The sequence below is a fragment of the Egretta garzetta genome, unplaced genomic scaffold, assembly GCF_000687185.1.
Source record: "Egretta garzetta isolate BGI_Z169 unplaced genomic scaffold, ASM68718v1 scaffold231, whole genome shotgun sequence".
NCBI classification, from domain to species: domain Eukaryota; kingdom Metazoa; phylum Chordata; class Aves; order Pelecaniformes; family Ardeidae; genus Egretta; species Egretta garzetta.
In genome coordinates, this window is record NW_009258727.1 from 5,151,920 (window position 1) to 5,170,387 (window position 18,468).

The 18,468-nt window shown below is 38.0% G+C and overlaps 1 protein-coding gene across 1 annotated transcript in view; it reads right to left on the minus strand.

Annotated features, from left to right (window-relative positions):
- Window positions 1–18,468, minus strand: part of SIM1 (SIM bHLH transcription factor 1) — a 46,547-nt gene that overhangs the window by 5,242 nt on the left and 22,837 nt on the right. Inside the window, exons 7-8 of the mRNA XM_009649035.1 lie at window positions 17,835–17,853; window positions 6,699–6,864 (exon numbers count right to left, since the gene is read on the minus strand). Coding sequence (XP_009647330.1) covers window positions 6,699–6,864; window positions 17,835–17,853 — 185 coding nt within the window. The remainder of the gene's footprint in view (window positions 1–6,698; window positions 6,865–17,834; window positions 17,854–18,468) is intronic.

An 18,468-nucleotide genomic window follows, 5' to 3' on the forward strand; every position in this document is an offset into this window, starting at 1 on the left:
AGAAAGCCTCCTGTGGATCCTGAGTCTACCAACTCTACTACAGAGTAAAGCTCTAAAGCCACGGCAGATCGGTACGGAGCTAAAAATCACAGCTCTGTTGCAATGTGGGAACAAGGAAAAACCAGGACCTATTTACCAGAAAGAGCAACCTCTAGCCAAAGCAGGCAGGGTGGGCATTTGGCACCCTCACTTAAGCAGGGCCCTCCCAGCACAGAAGTAGCAGCTAGCAAGCAGTTGGAAAAGCAGACAGAATAGGAGCATGGACATTTGTTTAGAGAGAAGTAAGGATTAAGTTAAGTGTCACAGATTTCTAGACACTTTTTGGGAAAGAAAAAAAGAAGAATGTTTACTAAACCTCCCAGGATTTAGCTATTTCATTTCTAAATCTTTTTATTTATTGGAACTGTTGAACTTCATGGAACATCTTTAAATTAATTTCACCCATGATTACAAACTTGGATGAGACCAAAGCTGTACATGCTCACCTCTTCAGTACTGCACACTCATGTCACAAATCAATGTATGACAATGTGAAACCTTGGAATTCTCTCATTCCATCACTCACCTTCCAGATGCCCACTCTGCCTTTCCTTTTAATAGGCATTAGGCCTCTCTCCTGAAAACATAAGCTTGCCTTCCTTTTCATTAGATTGAGTTGCTATGAAACTCCTCATTATCAGCCAGGATCAAGGTTTTATGCACTTACCAATCGAAAGTACTAACCAGATGTTTGCCTTAACAGAAACTTAAACCATCTGTGCAACATCAGTAGTAGTTTTGGCATTTAATTGGGTATTTCTTCAATATTCCAGTTTATATTTGTGAATACTGTTTGTTAACACGATAGGTTCTTGAAAGGAAAGAGAGAAAGGGTCGTGGCTTTGAGGAGCTTGATTATGTTTTGTTATTAGTTGTCAGAAGAATACCCGTAGGCAAAAAGCCTACCAGTAGATATGGAAGAGGTCAGCAAGTTAGTACCACCATATTCATCGGAAGGTTTTAGAGATGAAAGGATAAATGTGATTTTCCATGGAGGTAAGATAGTTACAGAGCCACAAAAAAGTTCTTTTAAATGTCAATAACTCAGCCTATGTTGACTAGGAACTTTACTCAGTGTTATGCGACCAACTGGAACGTCTAACTCTTATCCTTTCAGATCTAATGTCTTCAGACTGCTTAGTCACAAAGATATCTTCATAAATACTGACTGAATTACTGTAAACCTTTTGGCAAAAATATATAGATAAAATTAAGTTTCCAATGAAAAAACTAAAAGTTATTAACAAGATTTTGATTATTACATTTTAGTTAAAATGAAAATTCACAAAAGGAAAACTACATTTGTACCAGTTCTTAAATTTAGAATTATTTTTAGTGCTCCTCTTTATTTGACTTTAATAAACTAGATTTTTTAATTTTAAAAGTTAAACTGGAATATAAGATAATATAAGCATAAACATAAGAATAAAAAAGTTTAAAGTTCATTTATTTTCTTACTAAAAACAAAATTCATAGTATATATTTCTTTCATGAGGAGGACAAGGAAAATTAATTTCTAGCAATATTATAATGTAATTTCATTTTTTTCAACAATTTATTATCATAATAAATGCCAGAGATTCCTTCAAACTGAAAATCCTTCATTTCATTTAGCTCTAATAGATATTCTATTATCTAAGGACACCTCAGTGTCCAACATAGCTTCTCTTGAAGGGAATTTCTCCATTTAACTGAAAACTTGCTTTTTTTTTTTTTTTTTATCATCTTGAACCTAACCACAAAGGATTCAATTGCACTTTTCTTATAGAAAGGGGAACAATTTCAAAGGGTACATGTTCAGTATATCAGAAATGCACCATGTAATGTCATATAACCATGTAGTCAAGACCAACAATACTTCATGCATATTCTTTGCACTTGATGTAAATGATCATTATTTGAGATCTGACCCATAGCAGCTGCTAGGCCATGGACAGAATTAAATTAACACAGTGAATTTCTTGTGGTCCACATTGTCTACCAAGGTTTGATATGACTGCTTATTCTTAAGGTACAACATAAGTAGACATAGGCCAAAAATATGTCTAATTCCCTTTAAAGCTAATCACATCTCTGTTTGGCATCGTCAGGCTGCCTCTGCTGCTGCAGTCCTATTACTGCCTCTTCTGGGAATCCGATGTTGACAGGTGGAGACTCCAAATACGGGTATGTGTGACATGTTGACAGGGGGAGAACTGAAAGGATGATCAAAGATACTGCTTTACTGAAATGGGAGTGGAAACACTATCTCTCAAGTCAGAATTAGGCTCCCATATGTCAAGTGATGAAAGACCATTGAAATGGAATCAGATTTAATGAAAATTATGGCCAATTAAAATTAGTGATTTTTATTTTTTTTCTCCAGTCCCAGTCCTGCCTCACCAGAAATGTTTTCCTTTCTGCTAATTTTTGCCTTCTGACTCTTGTCAGACAGAACTTACTATTTTGGGGGGTTTGACAAAGTTTAACCAGCAGACAAAAGTTAAACATGATAAAGAACTTCAGACGGGCAACATCTGAAATCCCTTCAGGGGGTTTCTGAATTGTCTTCTGGCGTAAACAACAACAACAAATTAATTAAATGGTCCTCCAACTGTTTCCTGGAAACTGAATTGCCACCTTCAGATACTAGAAACGTCTTCCAGAGTGTTAGTCCAGCGTACTATCGCAGTAAGAGCACACCAGCGGGATTAGCACTGACATACAAAGGGGCCATATATCATCACTGATGCCATTTTCACTCCAAAAGAAAACTTCAGGAGGGCCGAAGGGGCAAGGAAATAAGAAAATAGAAGTCCTATGTCTAAGAAAAATCTTACGTTAGGAGAGCCCATGGAAGTGGGGCAGTAGACAATTTAATATTTCTCAGGTGATTTTCTTTTGCCTGACCTTCCATTCCTACAGGTGTCTCGCTGGCCTGAGCACTCATTCTGTCATACACAGCAACATCAGCCTGCTCCACACACCATGCCAGATGTTCAAACAATAGATGTTATAGATATCTAATTTTCTGGCAGCCTACTCAGGTTTTTGTCATTATAAACATTAAATATATAGTGAAAGCCTCTCAGAGTCCTCTTTTCCATGAAAAACTTTCACTACATCAGCATTAGCAGCTTTCCTCTTGATTTGTGTCTTAACCATGAGAAAAAACATCACAGATGTGAGCTGCATTGTACTAAGAACATATGCATGCTTTTAAATCACTTTTATCTTACTTTTTACTAATGTAATCCTGAAATGTAAAATATGTTCTTTTTGCATTCACTATTATAGGCAGAACAGATGGTGAAAGGCTTAGATTAAAGTAATACAGCATGTCCATTAAAATAACCCCCACTGCTGGTGACTCTTCACCAGATCAGGAGTTATGTTTACTATAAAAAGAAGGGTTTGCTTTGCTTTTAAATACACTGGAAGTTGCCAAAGCTTTAGGCTACAGGAAGAAATGGAAAAAAACAATAATAAAAACAAAAAGGCTAACTAGAATTCAGCCTGATTCTGTTATCTTTACCCCATTGGGTGATATGCCCAAATAGAGATGGATTGCAGAATTAATCCAGATTATCTGTTTAAAGGGGCTGTAAAATCAGTTTACCTCCAAAATCAGGTGTATTAATATACACCAACTAGGGAACGCTCTTACTTCCAAAAATTCCTGCATGCGGTAACACACACCAAAGCCTCCATCCAACAGCTCTTGGGTACATCCTTACTTGTATGTGTGCATTTGTTTTATATAGAAATAATCTACATCCAAGAACTAAGATGAGATATGAAGCAATAATCGTTTATGCAGATCTGACCATAAAACATTTCCATTAGAGGCAGACAACAAACAATTTTAAATATTTTCTTTAAACAACCATCATTAATGGGACATTAAACTCCAAAGCAGTTGTTCAGATGATCACAATTAAAATGTTTTTCCAATCTTGTTGCTATTTCCTGTGTACAGAATAAATGAGGTCCAGCGCTAGCTTTTGGGAACACAAAACAAATGAGGTCCAGGGCTAGATATTGAGAGCCCCTCACAATTATTATTATTATCATGGGGGAAGACTCAGGCATCTTCTAATCAACTCACGATTTCTTTTTCCTGCAAATCTCTATCAAGTTTTCATCTCCATCTTTTTACCTCCTCTTTCAGTTCTCCACCTGCCTGGTAGGACAGGACTAGAAGAGCACTGTTCAAAGTGTCTGGGCAAATCCTACAGCTGTCTCATGAATTTTGGGTTGCTCTCCTCTCTGCTTGCCCTTCCCCTGGCTGGGGCTGTTTTCGCAGAGCCCACTGGACCACTGTACTAACATCAGTCAGTGTTAAGCAGATGCTGACCAGTGCCTCCAATTTAGTGAACTCAGTTTTTGCTTAAAGAGTCTACGAACACCATATTACACTATGTCTGCTTCTGCATAAGATTTGAGCAAAAAAACTTTAACGCTATCTTCGGTGACCAAAACGTCCACTTTGTGCCCTAGTCAGCTGAAATATATTAACATGGTTTTCAAACAGTTCACATCTCATATAGCTACCCTAGGGGCACACAGCTGGTGAGAGAGAGGATTATCAGTCTTCACCCAATAAAGCATATGATTGTCTTTTCTCTTCAAGAGTGAAGCAAAGTACATGATAAAGGGAAAAGGAAAAAAAAAAAAGGAAATAAAGTATGTACATTTAAAATCTCCTAGGTGCCCTTAACTTTAAGAAATACTTTGCTCACTGTCATTATTTTACTAATAAACTTCCTGCTTCCTTCCTCCACCAAAACCCAGGCTCCCGTGTAAGCCAAAACCCATGACCTCACTTTTCAGCCGTGGCTTTTGAGTCACACTAATTCTCCGCAACTGACTGGCAAATTACGTGGGCTGGAGACTGAGGGACACAGGCCATACCACCTGCTGCATGTTCTTCACAACAGCTTTTCTTAGTCTTTCAACAGTTTATTCAGTGGTGGAGAAGGATGAGAGGGATGCAAAACCAAGCTGCCAGCGTTGCTTGTGGTGATGTGCTACAATGAACGGTATGACCATTTTTCAAGATATTGGCAACTAGCTTGGCTGCTTCTTTTTGAATGACGAAATCTGTGACTTTACTACCAGGCAGCTGGTAATGAGGATGCAAAATGAAACTGGAGATTAAACATCCTGAGCTTTCAGACAACAGTCCCTGGTAAACCAGCAGTCTCAATGCTGCACTGCTAGTTCAGGATTTTTTTCTGGTGGCAGAGGGAATAAGGAGGTGCTGATGAAAGCCACACTTTGAGAAAGCAGACTGGTGTGGGAGGATAACAGGTCTTTGATTGGGATTGTAGCAAATGGGGACTTCTGAAAGGACTGTGTAAGGGGAGATGAAGGGTAGTTTGAGTAAATCAAAGATAGCAATCTTAAAAAAATCTAATTTAGAATTAATTGTAGGTATCCTTCCCAAGTCTTTAAAGCAGTTTTATTACAATGTTTGGTATAGCGCATTCAAGAGAAAGGCTCTTCTTTTACAACCCACAGAAATGTGTATGAACAAATGATTAAACATCAAGAGTCATAACAACCTCTGGCAAACTTAGATTCTTGAGAATATGAGTACATATCTAGGCGCTTGGTTTAATATTCCCTGTGCCAAAAGCAGATGTCATTTAACTGAATTTCTTACCCTTGATACTTTTGAGGGGAAAAAGAAAGAAAACAAGGATGGGATGTAGACACTTGGGCTCACATTGTATACTCTTAGAGGTCAGTTTAGAAAACATTGTGCCTGCAGAGAAACTGTAGTCATCAAGGTCATTGTCAGTTAAATATTGACCTGGACTCTTTAAAAATACATAGCTCTTCAACGTTACATCATGAATGCATAAATTTATATCCACTGTATGGTGGCATAAGGGCAGTAAGCCTTGCATCATTATTTAGTAAACATGATGGTTATTTCAACAAACAGATCTATTTGAGCTAAAGGGCTAACAGTGTAAGTGTGCAAGTGCTGTGGCACTGTCTGCAGAAATCAGTTGCGTAGATGGATTAGGTAAGCTCCAGTTCAGAGACCCAATCAAGTCCAGTCCGTTCTCCAAGCGGGGACATGTTCCTTACACATTAGGCCTGAAAATGAAATCTGGGAAATTAAAGTCTACTGACACCAGTGGGACCTCCTAGTGCTTTCTCCCTTTCAAAGCTTTGTACATAGAAATCTTTCTTGTTCTAATTCAGCAAGCTGGCTTGTTGCTTTCCGTCCTCCAAACTCACTCCTCCTGACTAAGATCTCAGTATTAAACTGCTGTCAGACATCTGGCAGCTTTCTAGTTATGTTGGAATTATTAAAAAGTAAGAAAAAGCAAGCTTTCTCAAATGGCAAAACTCACAATCCTCTCAAACCAAGTATTTCAAAACCAACATTTTCACTTGTCCTTCTGCCCGCTCCTCATTAACTCGGAGCCCTGTGCTGTTATTGTTGTTGATGATGATTTATCATGCATGCTGAAACATAAATGTTTCCAGCTTTTTTAGAAACAGTTTAAAGAAACATATTCCTGTCTCAAGATCTTGTAATCTGTCACCCTTTATTCCCTTTGAGTAGCATGTTCTTTGGCCCATTCTAATTACTTGGGTAAAATAGCAGTCAAAATCAAGATATTCAAAAAGATTTAATTTTGTTTTTCAAAGACAACTACCTGTGGGTATGGTGATGTCCTTGATTTTGACTTTGTGCTCGAGAGGCGAGATTTGCTTCCCTTTCTATTATCCGTTATGGTCGGAGTTGAATTTGCGTATGAGAACGCCGGCTTGGTAGCAGTGACCTGATCCAGGGAGAGCTGTAGTCCTTTATATTCAGTATCCCTATATAAAAGGCAAAAGTGAAAAACAAACTCACTTCATATCTTAATGGGAAACATTCCTTCCTTCTTAGTGGGGGGTGGAAACAAAAGATATTTTTAAGGAAAAAGAATAAAACCATCCAGGGCAAGCCAGTATATCCCCCTAATATATTTAAGTAGTATAGCTTACTAAACAATAGTACTATTTTTATAGTGAAAATATGATTGCTTTTTGCATCCAACTGTTATCATCCTGATCTACTTTCTTTGGTAATAAAAAACAATGGGATGGAAATTTCTGAGATTTATATTGCAGTTCTGCATTGGTCACATAGCTAAGCAGTAAATACGATACATTTTCCTCAAAACTCTTTTAACTGTACAACTACAAACTTACCATGTGTGTGTGTGTGTGTGTGTGTGTATGTTCACGCGTGTTGGAGGGATGTACATAACAGCCTACATCATAGATGACTAAATAAATTGAGAAAATTAATCTTTGTTTATGGAAAACACTTCATCTTTAAGGTTATATTTTTCATTGTTTGCAAAGTTTCAGGCAATTGGTGCAAATTTTTCAATCTTCCTTCTTCTGTGGGTCTTGTGAGTGTTTAGTCCTCTGTTTGACGTTTCTTATACTGAAAGAGTTTACTGTTCAGAGAAAACAGCTAAATAAATACAAGTCTTATGATTCAAATGGTCTGTCCCCCACTCACAAAATACTAGAGGTTTCCTATGGGCAGCTAGACATAATGCCACTTTGTGAAGTTCAGCGTTAGTGTCTTCAAGCTTTCTAATGAATACATAAAAGTAAGGAAAACTGGCATTCTTCACAGTGTCTTACTAAGCATAATGAGGGCACATGCATTGGACTGCACCCCTCTGCACACATCTGCACGTCTGCTGATAACCGGGGGAGTAAGAAATGAGCTCTCCAGCTTTCATGTAGTCATACGGAACCTATTCTGACAATGATTTATTGAAAGAGAGCGAAGCAAGAGTTTCTTCCTGACCTACCTACCTGGAGGAAAAGAGGAAGGATTCATGGCTTTTCTCTTCCTTTGTGTTTATCAGCAGAGAAATAGGAGAGCAAGGGAAAAATAACGCTTCACTTATGCAGTCAAGGAGGCAACATATTCATTCACACAATACCCCATACTCCATCTAAACCTAAAGACTTGTCCCTAGTGAATTATACTAATAACAAATTGTTCAACCAGCTTTAGCAAAAATGTCTTGCTCTATAATCACACATATATAAGCCGTGACAATCTTTTTTTAGAAAGGAACTGCACCACAACCTGAACATAACACAGCTTAGTACACTGAAATGCTTTCAGATAAGTGTCGGGGCAGAAGGATAAACCTGATAAATCACTGAAATAAATTAAATAGGATGAATCTTTGAACCACAGATAAACTCACAGAACAGAAAAATTAATTCATGCCAGTTCTACAATCAAATTTTTTTGCACCTGATAAACAACAAACTTGAAGAGGCTTAGTTTTTTTGGCAATGCAGATAATGTGTATGCATCCATGTATATATAACACATGAAAACAAATTACTGACATTAGAACTGTGCTGACTACACTGTTTCCAGTCCATAGCAGACATATAATTAATTTTTGTAACATTAAATTACTTCTTAATAAGGTTGTTTCTTCAAATTTTGGCTTTAATAGAGATAGGCATCTGCTATAATATTTGCATTTCAAGTATCCTGCCTGTAGTGAAGGCATCTGAATATAAGGATGTGCTTTGGCCTATTTGACAGGTGAGGCTCACCCACATATTTCGAAACCATTAATCTTTCCTGTGATTACCCTCAGAATTTCCATCCAGACACCTTAACTTGACATTCAAAGCATCGCATCTGTCTCCATAATTGAGTCCTACCAAATTATGTTATACAAAACATCAGAAACAAAGGATGTCAATTAATCTTCATACTTAACTACTACAGTATCATGAGATATTATTAGTAGTCCTGAAAAAACTATGAGTCTCATCCTGATATAAGAAGAAAACTATCTGAAGTTATTGCTGCTGAATGCAAAGTTTCCCCTAAAAAAGAACACATCTGCGCTCTCCTTGCAGCTGAAACACCTGGACTTTTTTGCATCACTGAGGCATGATTCAATACCATCTCGACCTTATCCTAGCCCACCTACCCTTCAGAAGATCCAAGATAGACACCAGAACACCAGCAGTAACAGGCCAAGGTAAATACCAGAAGTTAAAAAAAAAAAATAAAGCAACGAAAAAATGGCAGAAGATTTTTTCATTTCTTGGTGGAACTGTGTATGCACTGTGAGACAAAGGACAAGAGGAATCAGGGCTCCTGGTGGTACACAAACTACAGATAGAAATTCTGCCAATTTCCTGGAAGAATTTATAAAACTTCTGTCAACCATGGAACCGTAATCTCCAGATTCCTGTTCTCAGACACCTGAATCCTCTGTTACACAGTCCCAGCAACACAGTAGCACTGCATGGTGTATTCTACACGTAGTTCAAAAAAAGGTGGTGGATACAAGCCTCTTCCTCCAAGGTCCTCACCTTCAGGATCCCACAGGGATCCATACAATCTACATCGATCTACATGAGACCGCTGAGAGAGAGAGTGATATGGCATGTGTTCAATTGCTAACAGTATGTTGCTGACAATCTACTATTTATCTCATTTTCTGATGCAACTATCATCACTATAAAACATCAGAATAACTACAGGAAATTAGCTCTTAAATGAAGAACAGATGGATCAAACTGAATCCAGACAAGACCAAAGTGATGCTTCTTTGCAAAGGGAAACACATTGAAGACCTCCACCTTTTCATGATGGGAAACAGCCATTCTTTCCACAGTTGGATGGAAATTCTAGGTCCTCTTTGACTCCTCAAAAAACTTGGATGCATATGCTTTTGGTAGCATATGCTTCCAAAAATGTATTATTTCTCCTCTATCTTGTCCCTCCCCCCCATATGAGAATCTGGCCAGTATGCTCAATGTATCAGGCACCTACAGACTGGATTACCATGCTTCACTGTAAGTGAAAAGAAATCAGAAGACAAAGCGTAAAACCCTCTTGCTATGATATGCTGCTTCCAATTTTCTTCTCAGATATAACTCCCAGAAGCATTTCCACTCTGTGCCATGTCTCTGGCTCTTCCATTATAAAGCTTGAGCCCAATTTTGAAAGCATTTATTGATGTACCAGAGCTAGCATCACAAAAGACCAAGGATCGATGGCTGTACCAACTGCACTTCTCTGCAATAAAGCATCTGAAAATTGAGTGCAAAGCATTCTTTACTAAAGGGATCTAGCTATAGCAAACTGCATAGATGGAGAAGGACAAAGGCTAAAGCAGAAAAGCATTTGGAAGAGGAAGCCAATCTGTTTGCACATTTCTTGGATGCCAGCTGAGTCTGCAACACTCACAATTCAGCTTTAGAAGAGACTTTCTGCCTACTACCATTGCCAAAATGTACAATATGAAACAAGGTGGCAACAGTCTGCCTAATGAAAGTTTGAGGAAGAGATAATGACTCATTAGTAGATAGACCCAAAAAAGAACAGTAAGGAAGTACCAGAGCACCACAAAACCCGAATTCTCAGCAAACAACAGACCTTGCACAAATATGGCTACTGACCGTGTGGATATAGCTCACCATGAAACTGAAAGAAAATAAGAGGGTTTTTATATGGCCTTTTTGAAGGAAAAAAGATGAGGAAAGGGTGAGTGTGCTAGAAATAATGTTGGGAAGACTGTAAGGCCCAGTGGGCACAGTATGGCCCAAGGAACTAAAACTGTACAGACAAACCAGGCTTTTTGGTAGTTGTGTTTCTTCAAGTAATAGGGTGAAGTCTGGGACTACTTTAACCAAAATCTAAAACCTGAAGTGAGACTAGACATTAATATTAGAGAGCTAAAGGCACAAATAGTTTTGAAGATATTAAGATTCCCTACTTAAAGACAGTGTTAGAGAACAGAAGAGAACTTAAGCCCTGAAAAAGGCTTTCAAATAGAAAAAGCAGCTCAATGGGAGGAAGGAGTAAAATAATGGCATCCATTAGTGAAGAAGAAATATCCAGATTCAAGCAAAACAATTTAAGGACAACCAAACTTAAAAATAGACATCTTGGATATCTACAGTCATAAGCAGCACAACCTTCAAAACAAGAAAAAAAACCCTTCAAAAAAGAAGAAAAGAATGCTCAGTCCTCTGCAAAAACCATAAGAAAGAGCAACTTTTTACATTAATGCAACAGAAAGGAAGGATAAGCTATACATGCAGTGATTGAGAATACACAGATAACAAACAAAGAGGCAAATATTTACAGTGTATTTAATTCCATCAAAAGACACTAAATTTAGACACCTTAAAGAAGATTCACAGAAATTCAGTTTTCACCTGTGGCGTTATGACATCAGATTAGAAATGCATTTCAGTTCATTCTCTCCAGCAGCAATCAAAATATCAGTATACAACTGGAAACAGATCTTACTCTTATTCTTAGGTGTCTTTCAATTGATAGCCTGAACAATACACAATGATAATCCTGTCACTGGAAATCACAGCAAAGAAAGAATAAAAGGGCATCATGTCACCACCTAAAGCTGACAAACACTGGATAACCTACACCCATGTCATTCCTTACACGTACTAAAGTAATTAATGAAGTACAAGTTGAAAGCAAAAGCATTAGATGATCTTGACGCAGCACGTTCCTACATCATGGATGCAATCATTCACATGACCGAAGCAAAGGGGAAATCATTGTTTTATGCAAAACAAGGTGTAATTTTAATTGGTTGCACTATTATTTCTACTGAACACATAATATATGTTCATCATTTCCTCTAGTTTTACAGGAAAAATCTATTAAAAGGGTCATGTGCACTCTGCATTTCTTTTTGTTAAAAATCAGAAAAATTGTATTTGTCAGATTTTCTGCCAGTCTAACAAAACACAGAATAGAAATTGTGAGATTAAACTAAAGGTGTTAATGTCATTAATGCTCAGTCTATTTTGCTGAGTTGCTGCAATTCAGTTAAAATCAGCCATGAAGGTGGTAAAAGTCTGGCACTTCCTCAGGCACGTCTGACCACAAAACTGTAATATATCATTGTTCTACTTTTAAACAATGCCTGCAACTTTTAACATTTCCACACTCCAGCTCATGCAATGCTAACAGAGCACCATTCAGCAGATGAGTGAAAAGAGAACAGATTCTGGCTGTTTGTCATCTTCATGGCTTTCTAAGTCAGCAGATGGTACAACAAAACAGACAATTTCCTCATCTGCTCTGTCCGCTGTTTATGTACAATGTGTCTCAGAAATGTTTACAAAGGCCTCAGTCTGCTCACGAGACTTGTCAGGAGGAGCGTATGCAACCCCTTTAGCATCTTCCAGAACCAGTCAAAATAATTGAGGTTTCACTTTGCTCACACAGGAAGCCAAATTTCAGCACAAAGCGGGAAAAAAGCTGTCGAACCTCACTGCTTGCTATGAAACTACACTGACATTCAGTTGTGCGACCACAAAGATACTCCCTGCCCCAGTTTTTCCATCAGTTATTGGGATGATGTTAGTAATCCTCCTTTCTAAAACTTCTCGAGTGAAAAGTCGCATATAGGCCTGACCTACTGCTCACCAGAATAATTGGAAAGACCCTCCAGAAATCTTTCAAGTGGTTGTTTATCATTAGCACATTAATGGTTAAGCAATGCATCTACTTGGAGGAGTATGAGATCTGTATATTGGATCCCTTCATTAAGTTCCAGACACCCATCTGTCTCCAGAAATAGCATAAGCAACAGTAGCTGTTTACATCTTGTTGAGTCAAAGTTTACAGCTTCTCCAGCCATGAGAATCACATAGACGATATCATGTTTCTGTATTTGCTTTTAAAGACAGAGCAATCCAAACCAGGAAATTTAATTAAATGATTCGATACATTCGGGAAAATTGAAGCACAAAGTTTCCTATACGGATCATTTAACACAAATGTCTGAGGATATCCTCTAGACAACTACCGTCAGAGAAATTTTATATATTCCCTGCTTGGTTTCTCATCTCAGAATGCAGTCATTTAACTGTCAGTCGGAGTTAAATAAAACATCCTGGCCTCTAGATAATCATGGTGTGGCAGAGTTTTCAGCAGTCTGAAGGTACAGTTTGTCATTCCCAACCACATGTCTAGCCATCTCTGGCTCCAAAAGGAGCCCTTTGCACCCTGTCTTTGCCTTTATTTACTAGATTTGCTAGATGAAAATATGCACCAGGGATATATTATTGTTTGTGAATAAAATGCCTAAGATACCCTAGGCTAATTATTTATAAATATAATTACCATTTTTAGTTACAGATAGCACTGAAAAAAAAAATGCTTTAAATAAATAAAATATGATGACCTGGGTATAATTCTGTAACATGTATTTATACAGGGAGTGCTTTCTTTGAAATGTGAGGTGCCTGGAAGCACAACTGCCTAAAAGTCATGTTCGATGTCTATTCAGTGTTTGCCAAGTTAAATGGAGAAATATATTTGACAGGAGTTTTATAAATGTTTATATATGTTAGGATCTGCCTGATAACGAGAAATTTGGATTAGAGGGACATAGCCTGCAATGCTTTTTTTTTTTTTTGGATGGCCACCAAATAGTTAGGAATACTTCATCTGAAGGCATATTAAACCTTGCAGAACGCCATGACGCACGTCCATACTATCAGCCTTTATTAAATTATTGTTGTGACTTCTTCATAATTATTTGGGGTTTGCCACTGCTTTAAGTTCACCTGCACACTCAAAATAATATTTCTGAATAAACCAAAGGTCTTTTAAATGAGACTTTTAAAAGTCTAATTTTTTTTTTCTTCCAACTACTCCCTTTCAACCACTCCATAAAAACCAACGTCACCTCAGTGCATCGGCAAGTGCATGTACGCAGCATTCCATTTAGGAATTAATGCCACATAAACACAAGTTCTCACATATCCCTGTAAGACAGTTTCCATCTTGCAGAAAGCCAGACTGACAACAGTGCAACAGCCTGCAGTTACGCAGGGTAAATTTTCCCATCTCAGACTTCTTAATATTTTTGTGTGTTAAAAAATATGCCTTGAATACCACTGGCACCTTTAAGACACCAATCTAGTAGCCAAGTGATCGGGATTCAACTCTCAACCCTCCCACAGACTACTGGTGCCACACTGGACAAATCACATATCACGGGATTTTAGAAAGTACTTGGCACTTGCCTGAGCTTACCCTCAAGGTGCCCAATGGGGCTTTTAGTTTTGGAAGGGTCAAATTTACCCAGCAGTGGTCACTTCTGAGAACCCTACCTTAACTTTGCTGAATATTAGCTCTGAAAGGGACAATAACAACATGTTCTTGTAGGAAACACTTCTTTTGTGGAATATCTTTGCCCGTCTCGCCTATTAAACTTAAGCTTTTTGATGGAAGGAACCGTCTCCCGCTCTAAATGCGTGATAGCTAATGTTACTAAGCTAACTTTCAGCTGCAGCCCCTGGCTGCACATTTACCACAGATAACAAAAGATACATTTCCCGAGACCAGTACTCATGACACTACTGATGCAAAGGTTGTTTTTATTATTTCAGAATCCCCATGTATTCAACACAAATGATTTTAACTATGTCCTATACCATTTATCCTTGATTAAACCTTTTCTAGATAGTTAATCATTAATGATTTCTTTACAGTTGCTGTGCAAACAGTTCATTCATGCCTACGACATATCAAATTTCACAGACGTGTTCTTTAATTGGATTCGTTTATTTCTAATCTACTTAAGCCCTCACTACTGTAATGCTTGACTAAATATATATTAAACTCACTTATTTAAACTGCTAAAATAAATTTGAGATGTATTCTATGAATAAAAATACTTGATTGAAAACATGTAATACCATTGTTATTGTGTACCTAACTGAGCAGAAATTATTGGAAATAACACACCAGATAGCTATATGATATGCTTGGACAAACGGATTTGAGAGGGTGCTGATGATTTTTTTGGCAGAGATCATAAGTTAACAGGTTTCTAAATCCTAAGGATTCCTATAGCACATTAAGGTATGTGATAAGTAGGAGCAAAAGGAGCTCCTTGTGATTTTCATGAAGGATGTCGGGTGTTTTCATTTTTAAATACAAGCACTTTTTTTAGAGGTAAGAGCTTCATAACCAGTTCTGTCCCCTCATGGCAAGGAAAAGGGATAAAACAAAACAGCCAAGATACAAAACACAGAACAGTCAAATCTTGAAAGTAAGTAACAGTAACCGACAAGTTGGCACAAAATTGGATAGAAGTCCTCTTTCTGGGTGTTTAGAAGCCACAAAATACAGTTCTGTAGCTATGGACTTAGGGTCATATACAACACTCTCCTCTGTGGGGCTTAAGTATGGTCTTTAAAACCTAGTTTCAGATTTTTCTTTCTAAAACTAGTAGCCTTAAACTCCATTTTGGTGAAGAACCCTCTAATTTATATATTTCACCACTTAACACTGCAAAGTTTCACAAGAGATGCATCTCATTGCAGAGAAGCCACTGATAACAGACTGTCCTGTGTGTAAGAAGATGCACATAATTGCATAATTACGCAGTAAATGAGGATCATAAAAATAAGGATTATACCTCATACCATGCGCAAGCCCCTCATACACTGACACCTCAAATATTGTATACTCTGACCATCCCATCTGAAAACCTGAAGAAGCTCAGAGTGGTACAGCAAGGATGGTGGGCTTGGAACAGCCTCTCTATGAGGAACCATTAAGGAGGTTCCTCAGGCTGAAAAAGAGATGACTGGGAGAACAAAATAAGATCTGTAAATTATGGATGACAGAGAAAATGAGTAGGAAGCAGTTTTTCCACTCTTTCTTCTAACACAAGAAGTATGGGCTATGAAAGGAATGAAAAGGTGGCACTTTCACAACAAAAGGAGGCCTTTCTTACCACATTTACTTAAGCTTGGCAAAAGCTCACATGGTTTCAAAATGTAAACAGATACATTTGTGGAGGAAAAAAAAATCTACAAAACACTGACAACTACTACACACAAAGATCTCACCTCTTTCTAGGAAGTCATCTGAAGTTCTTGAAGACTGGGGGAAAGTGGTGAGGAAGCATTATTGCATGCTTGTCCTATTTTTAAACTCTTTCCAAAGTATTTGCCATGGTGACTACCAGTATGTGTCTGATCCTATATAGCTGTTCTTATGTTATGCTCTATACCACAGTAGTTAAGCAATTTCATACTTCAGTTCCTTTGAAACTGTGCAGTAAAGAGTGGTCCTAACAACTTGCTGCTATTACTTTTAATAATTTACTGTAAAATTTAATGTACTGATATTTCAGGTTTTATCAACTCCTCTATGTTCCCCATAATTAAAGCTTTGTTGTGACAACCTTCCAAATATCCTAAGGTGAAGACTTGAAAAAATTAGTTAGCTTTTCTGTGACAACTTTCTGGATAAGCTTCTGTGATCTGGGAGTAATTTATTTGAGAAAAACAATGTGCTTGAGAAATGGTATACTGTTCATTCTGTTTGTTCCTCCTTGGGAAATTTCCTATCTGCATGCCTCATAACATACTTGTCCATCACTCCAGCCTGCTTTTTCTCATCAGGTGCATCCCATAGTGAAGACACCTGTTGAGTCCAAAAGGATTCATGAACTCCATCTGATGAGGAGGTCCCAGTTACAGCAGATCACTTTCATCACATTAGCCCTTTCTTATCATAAGACTTTCGCCTTCCTCAGAAGAAGCAAGGTTTTTCTACAGTGACAGTCTTTCCAATTCACTTGCCCAGAGTTCCTCAGCTTTGGCCAAGAGACAGCACTTTGCCCCTGAGGGCCATTGCATGCCGGTATCTGCCCACAAAGCAAATAGCCATGATATGATGCTTAATAAATGCTTTTCAGATGAACTTTGTTTTGCTTAAATTTTAGAGGAGGTAAAGGGAGGAAGAAAGGCAAGGACTTGCATATGGGTTTTGACATTTGGGGAGAATGGCTTTTTGGGTTTTTTACAAATAAATATATACACCTGTTTTCTCATTTAATTATTTGTACCCCAGTTAGACTGCTTTCCCACCCACAACCAAACGTCTACTGCAGCCAAATCCCACAGACATTGCTTGCCACTTGGCTCTAAGGCTCTGTTTGTATTGGATTCAGGCTTGCTCATCCAGCTTTGATAGACATACAATGTATAAAGTGTTTATGTTGATAAAACAGGAGACAAATAGCAGGAAAAGCCAGTATCATGAGGCTATGAGATAACACACAATACTCCATTTTCTTTGGTACTTTCCTGGTAATCCCTGATTCTATCTTCTCAAAGTATACATTATACATGGTTATATTTGTTAAGTGGGTCCATTAAATGTTAAAATTGATAGAAGATAAGATCCTTGACTACCTAGACCCTCTGGGCCACAGAGCAAGTTAAACCACCATACGTTGCACAACTACTGCTGACCCCACAGCTTCTATCAAATTCAGAAAAGAGACTTTTTTTAATGGTAGTTAATGTTTTTTGACAGTACTATTAACAACTCATCATTAACATACAAGGTTCCAGAAATGCATGCTCATGTTAAAATCCAGCTTATAAAACAGGTTGAATGGTTGTAGGCAGTGAAATACTTATTAGACATATCTAAAATTTCTCCAAAAATAAATAAAAATCATTTAATAAAAAAAAACAAGAATATCTAGCTACAATCTTCTTTAGAAATGTAAATCTATCATGTGAATGATACCTTTGCCTTTGGTCCTTGCTGTGACTAGGACAGGCAGGGGCCTTAGCTGGCTTAAGCCACTCTGTTGTCACTGCTTCCCATGCACATTTATCAAGGGTTTCCGGATGCCTAGAAGTGTCTCTGACCAGGCTGCTGTATGTTCCCATAAAAATGTCCACAGCATACATGCAGATCAACTCCACTGCCAACCTACAACTGTCCTTGGACCAACACTACAGCTAATCTGCAGCTGAAGTAACTGAACATTTGATTTGGTTTGTGCAATATGCCTGGTTTATCATAATGTAGGAGATCTACTGTGCTGGTGGTGACCACTTCTGTAGCACATACACAGCAACTCCAGAGCATCACACCTGTGCAAATGGTGCTGTGCACCTTCTCTCCTATTGCTTTCTTGAACACACTAGATACCGTCATGGAAGCCCTAATTGCATATTCCCATGTTAAGTTACACTGTTTAGTCACACAGATATGCAGTTTTCTTTGGACTGAAGCCACATCCCCACCCCCGTTGCTGGTTTTCACAGACTAGAAAGCCCTAAGTAGGTTGATCATCTTCCAGAAGACGACACTTTAACTCTCCTACTAGCCACTTAGGATCAACAGAATTATTTTGGGGAACACTGTTCAGCAGTTTGGCTGCAAATGGGAGGATGTTATCAAGCTATTTATCCCCAAGTCCAGCCTTTATTTGAGCAAATACTCTGCTGGGATATGCCTCATGAAGCAGTCATTAAAGATTATTATTTTGTTCTGTGTACAAAACAGTCTCTGGAAACAGCAAGACAAAAATAGCATGCAATGCCTTTGGGTGGATTTCAGTTAAC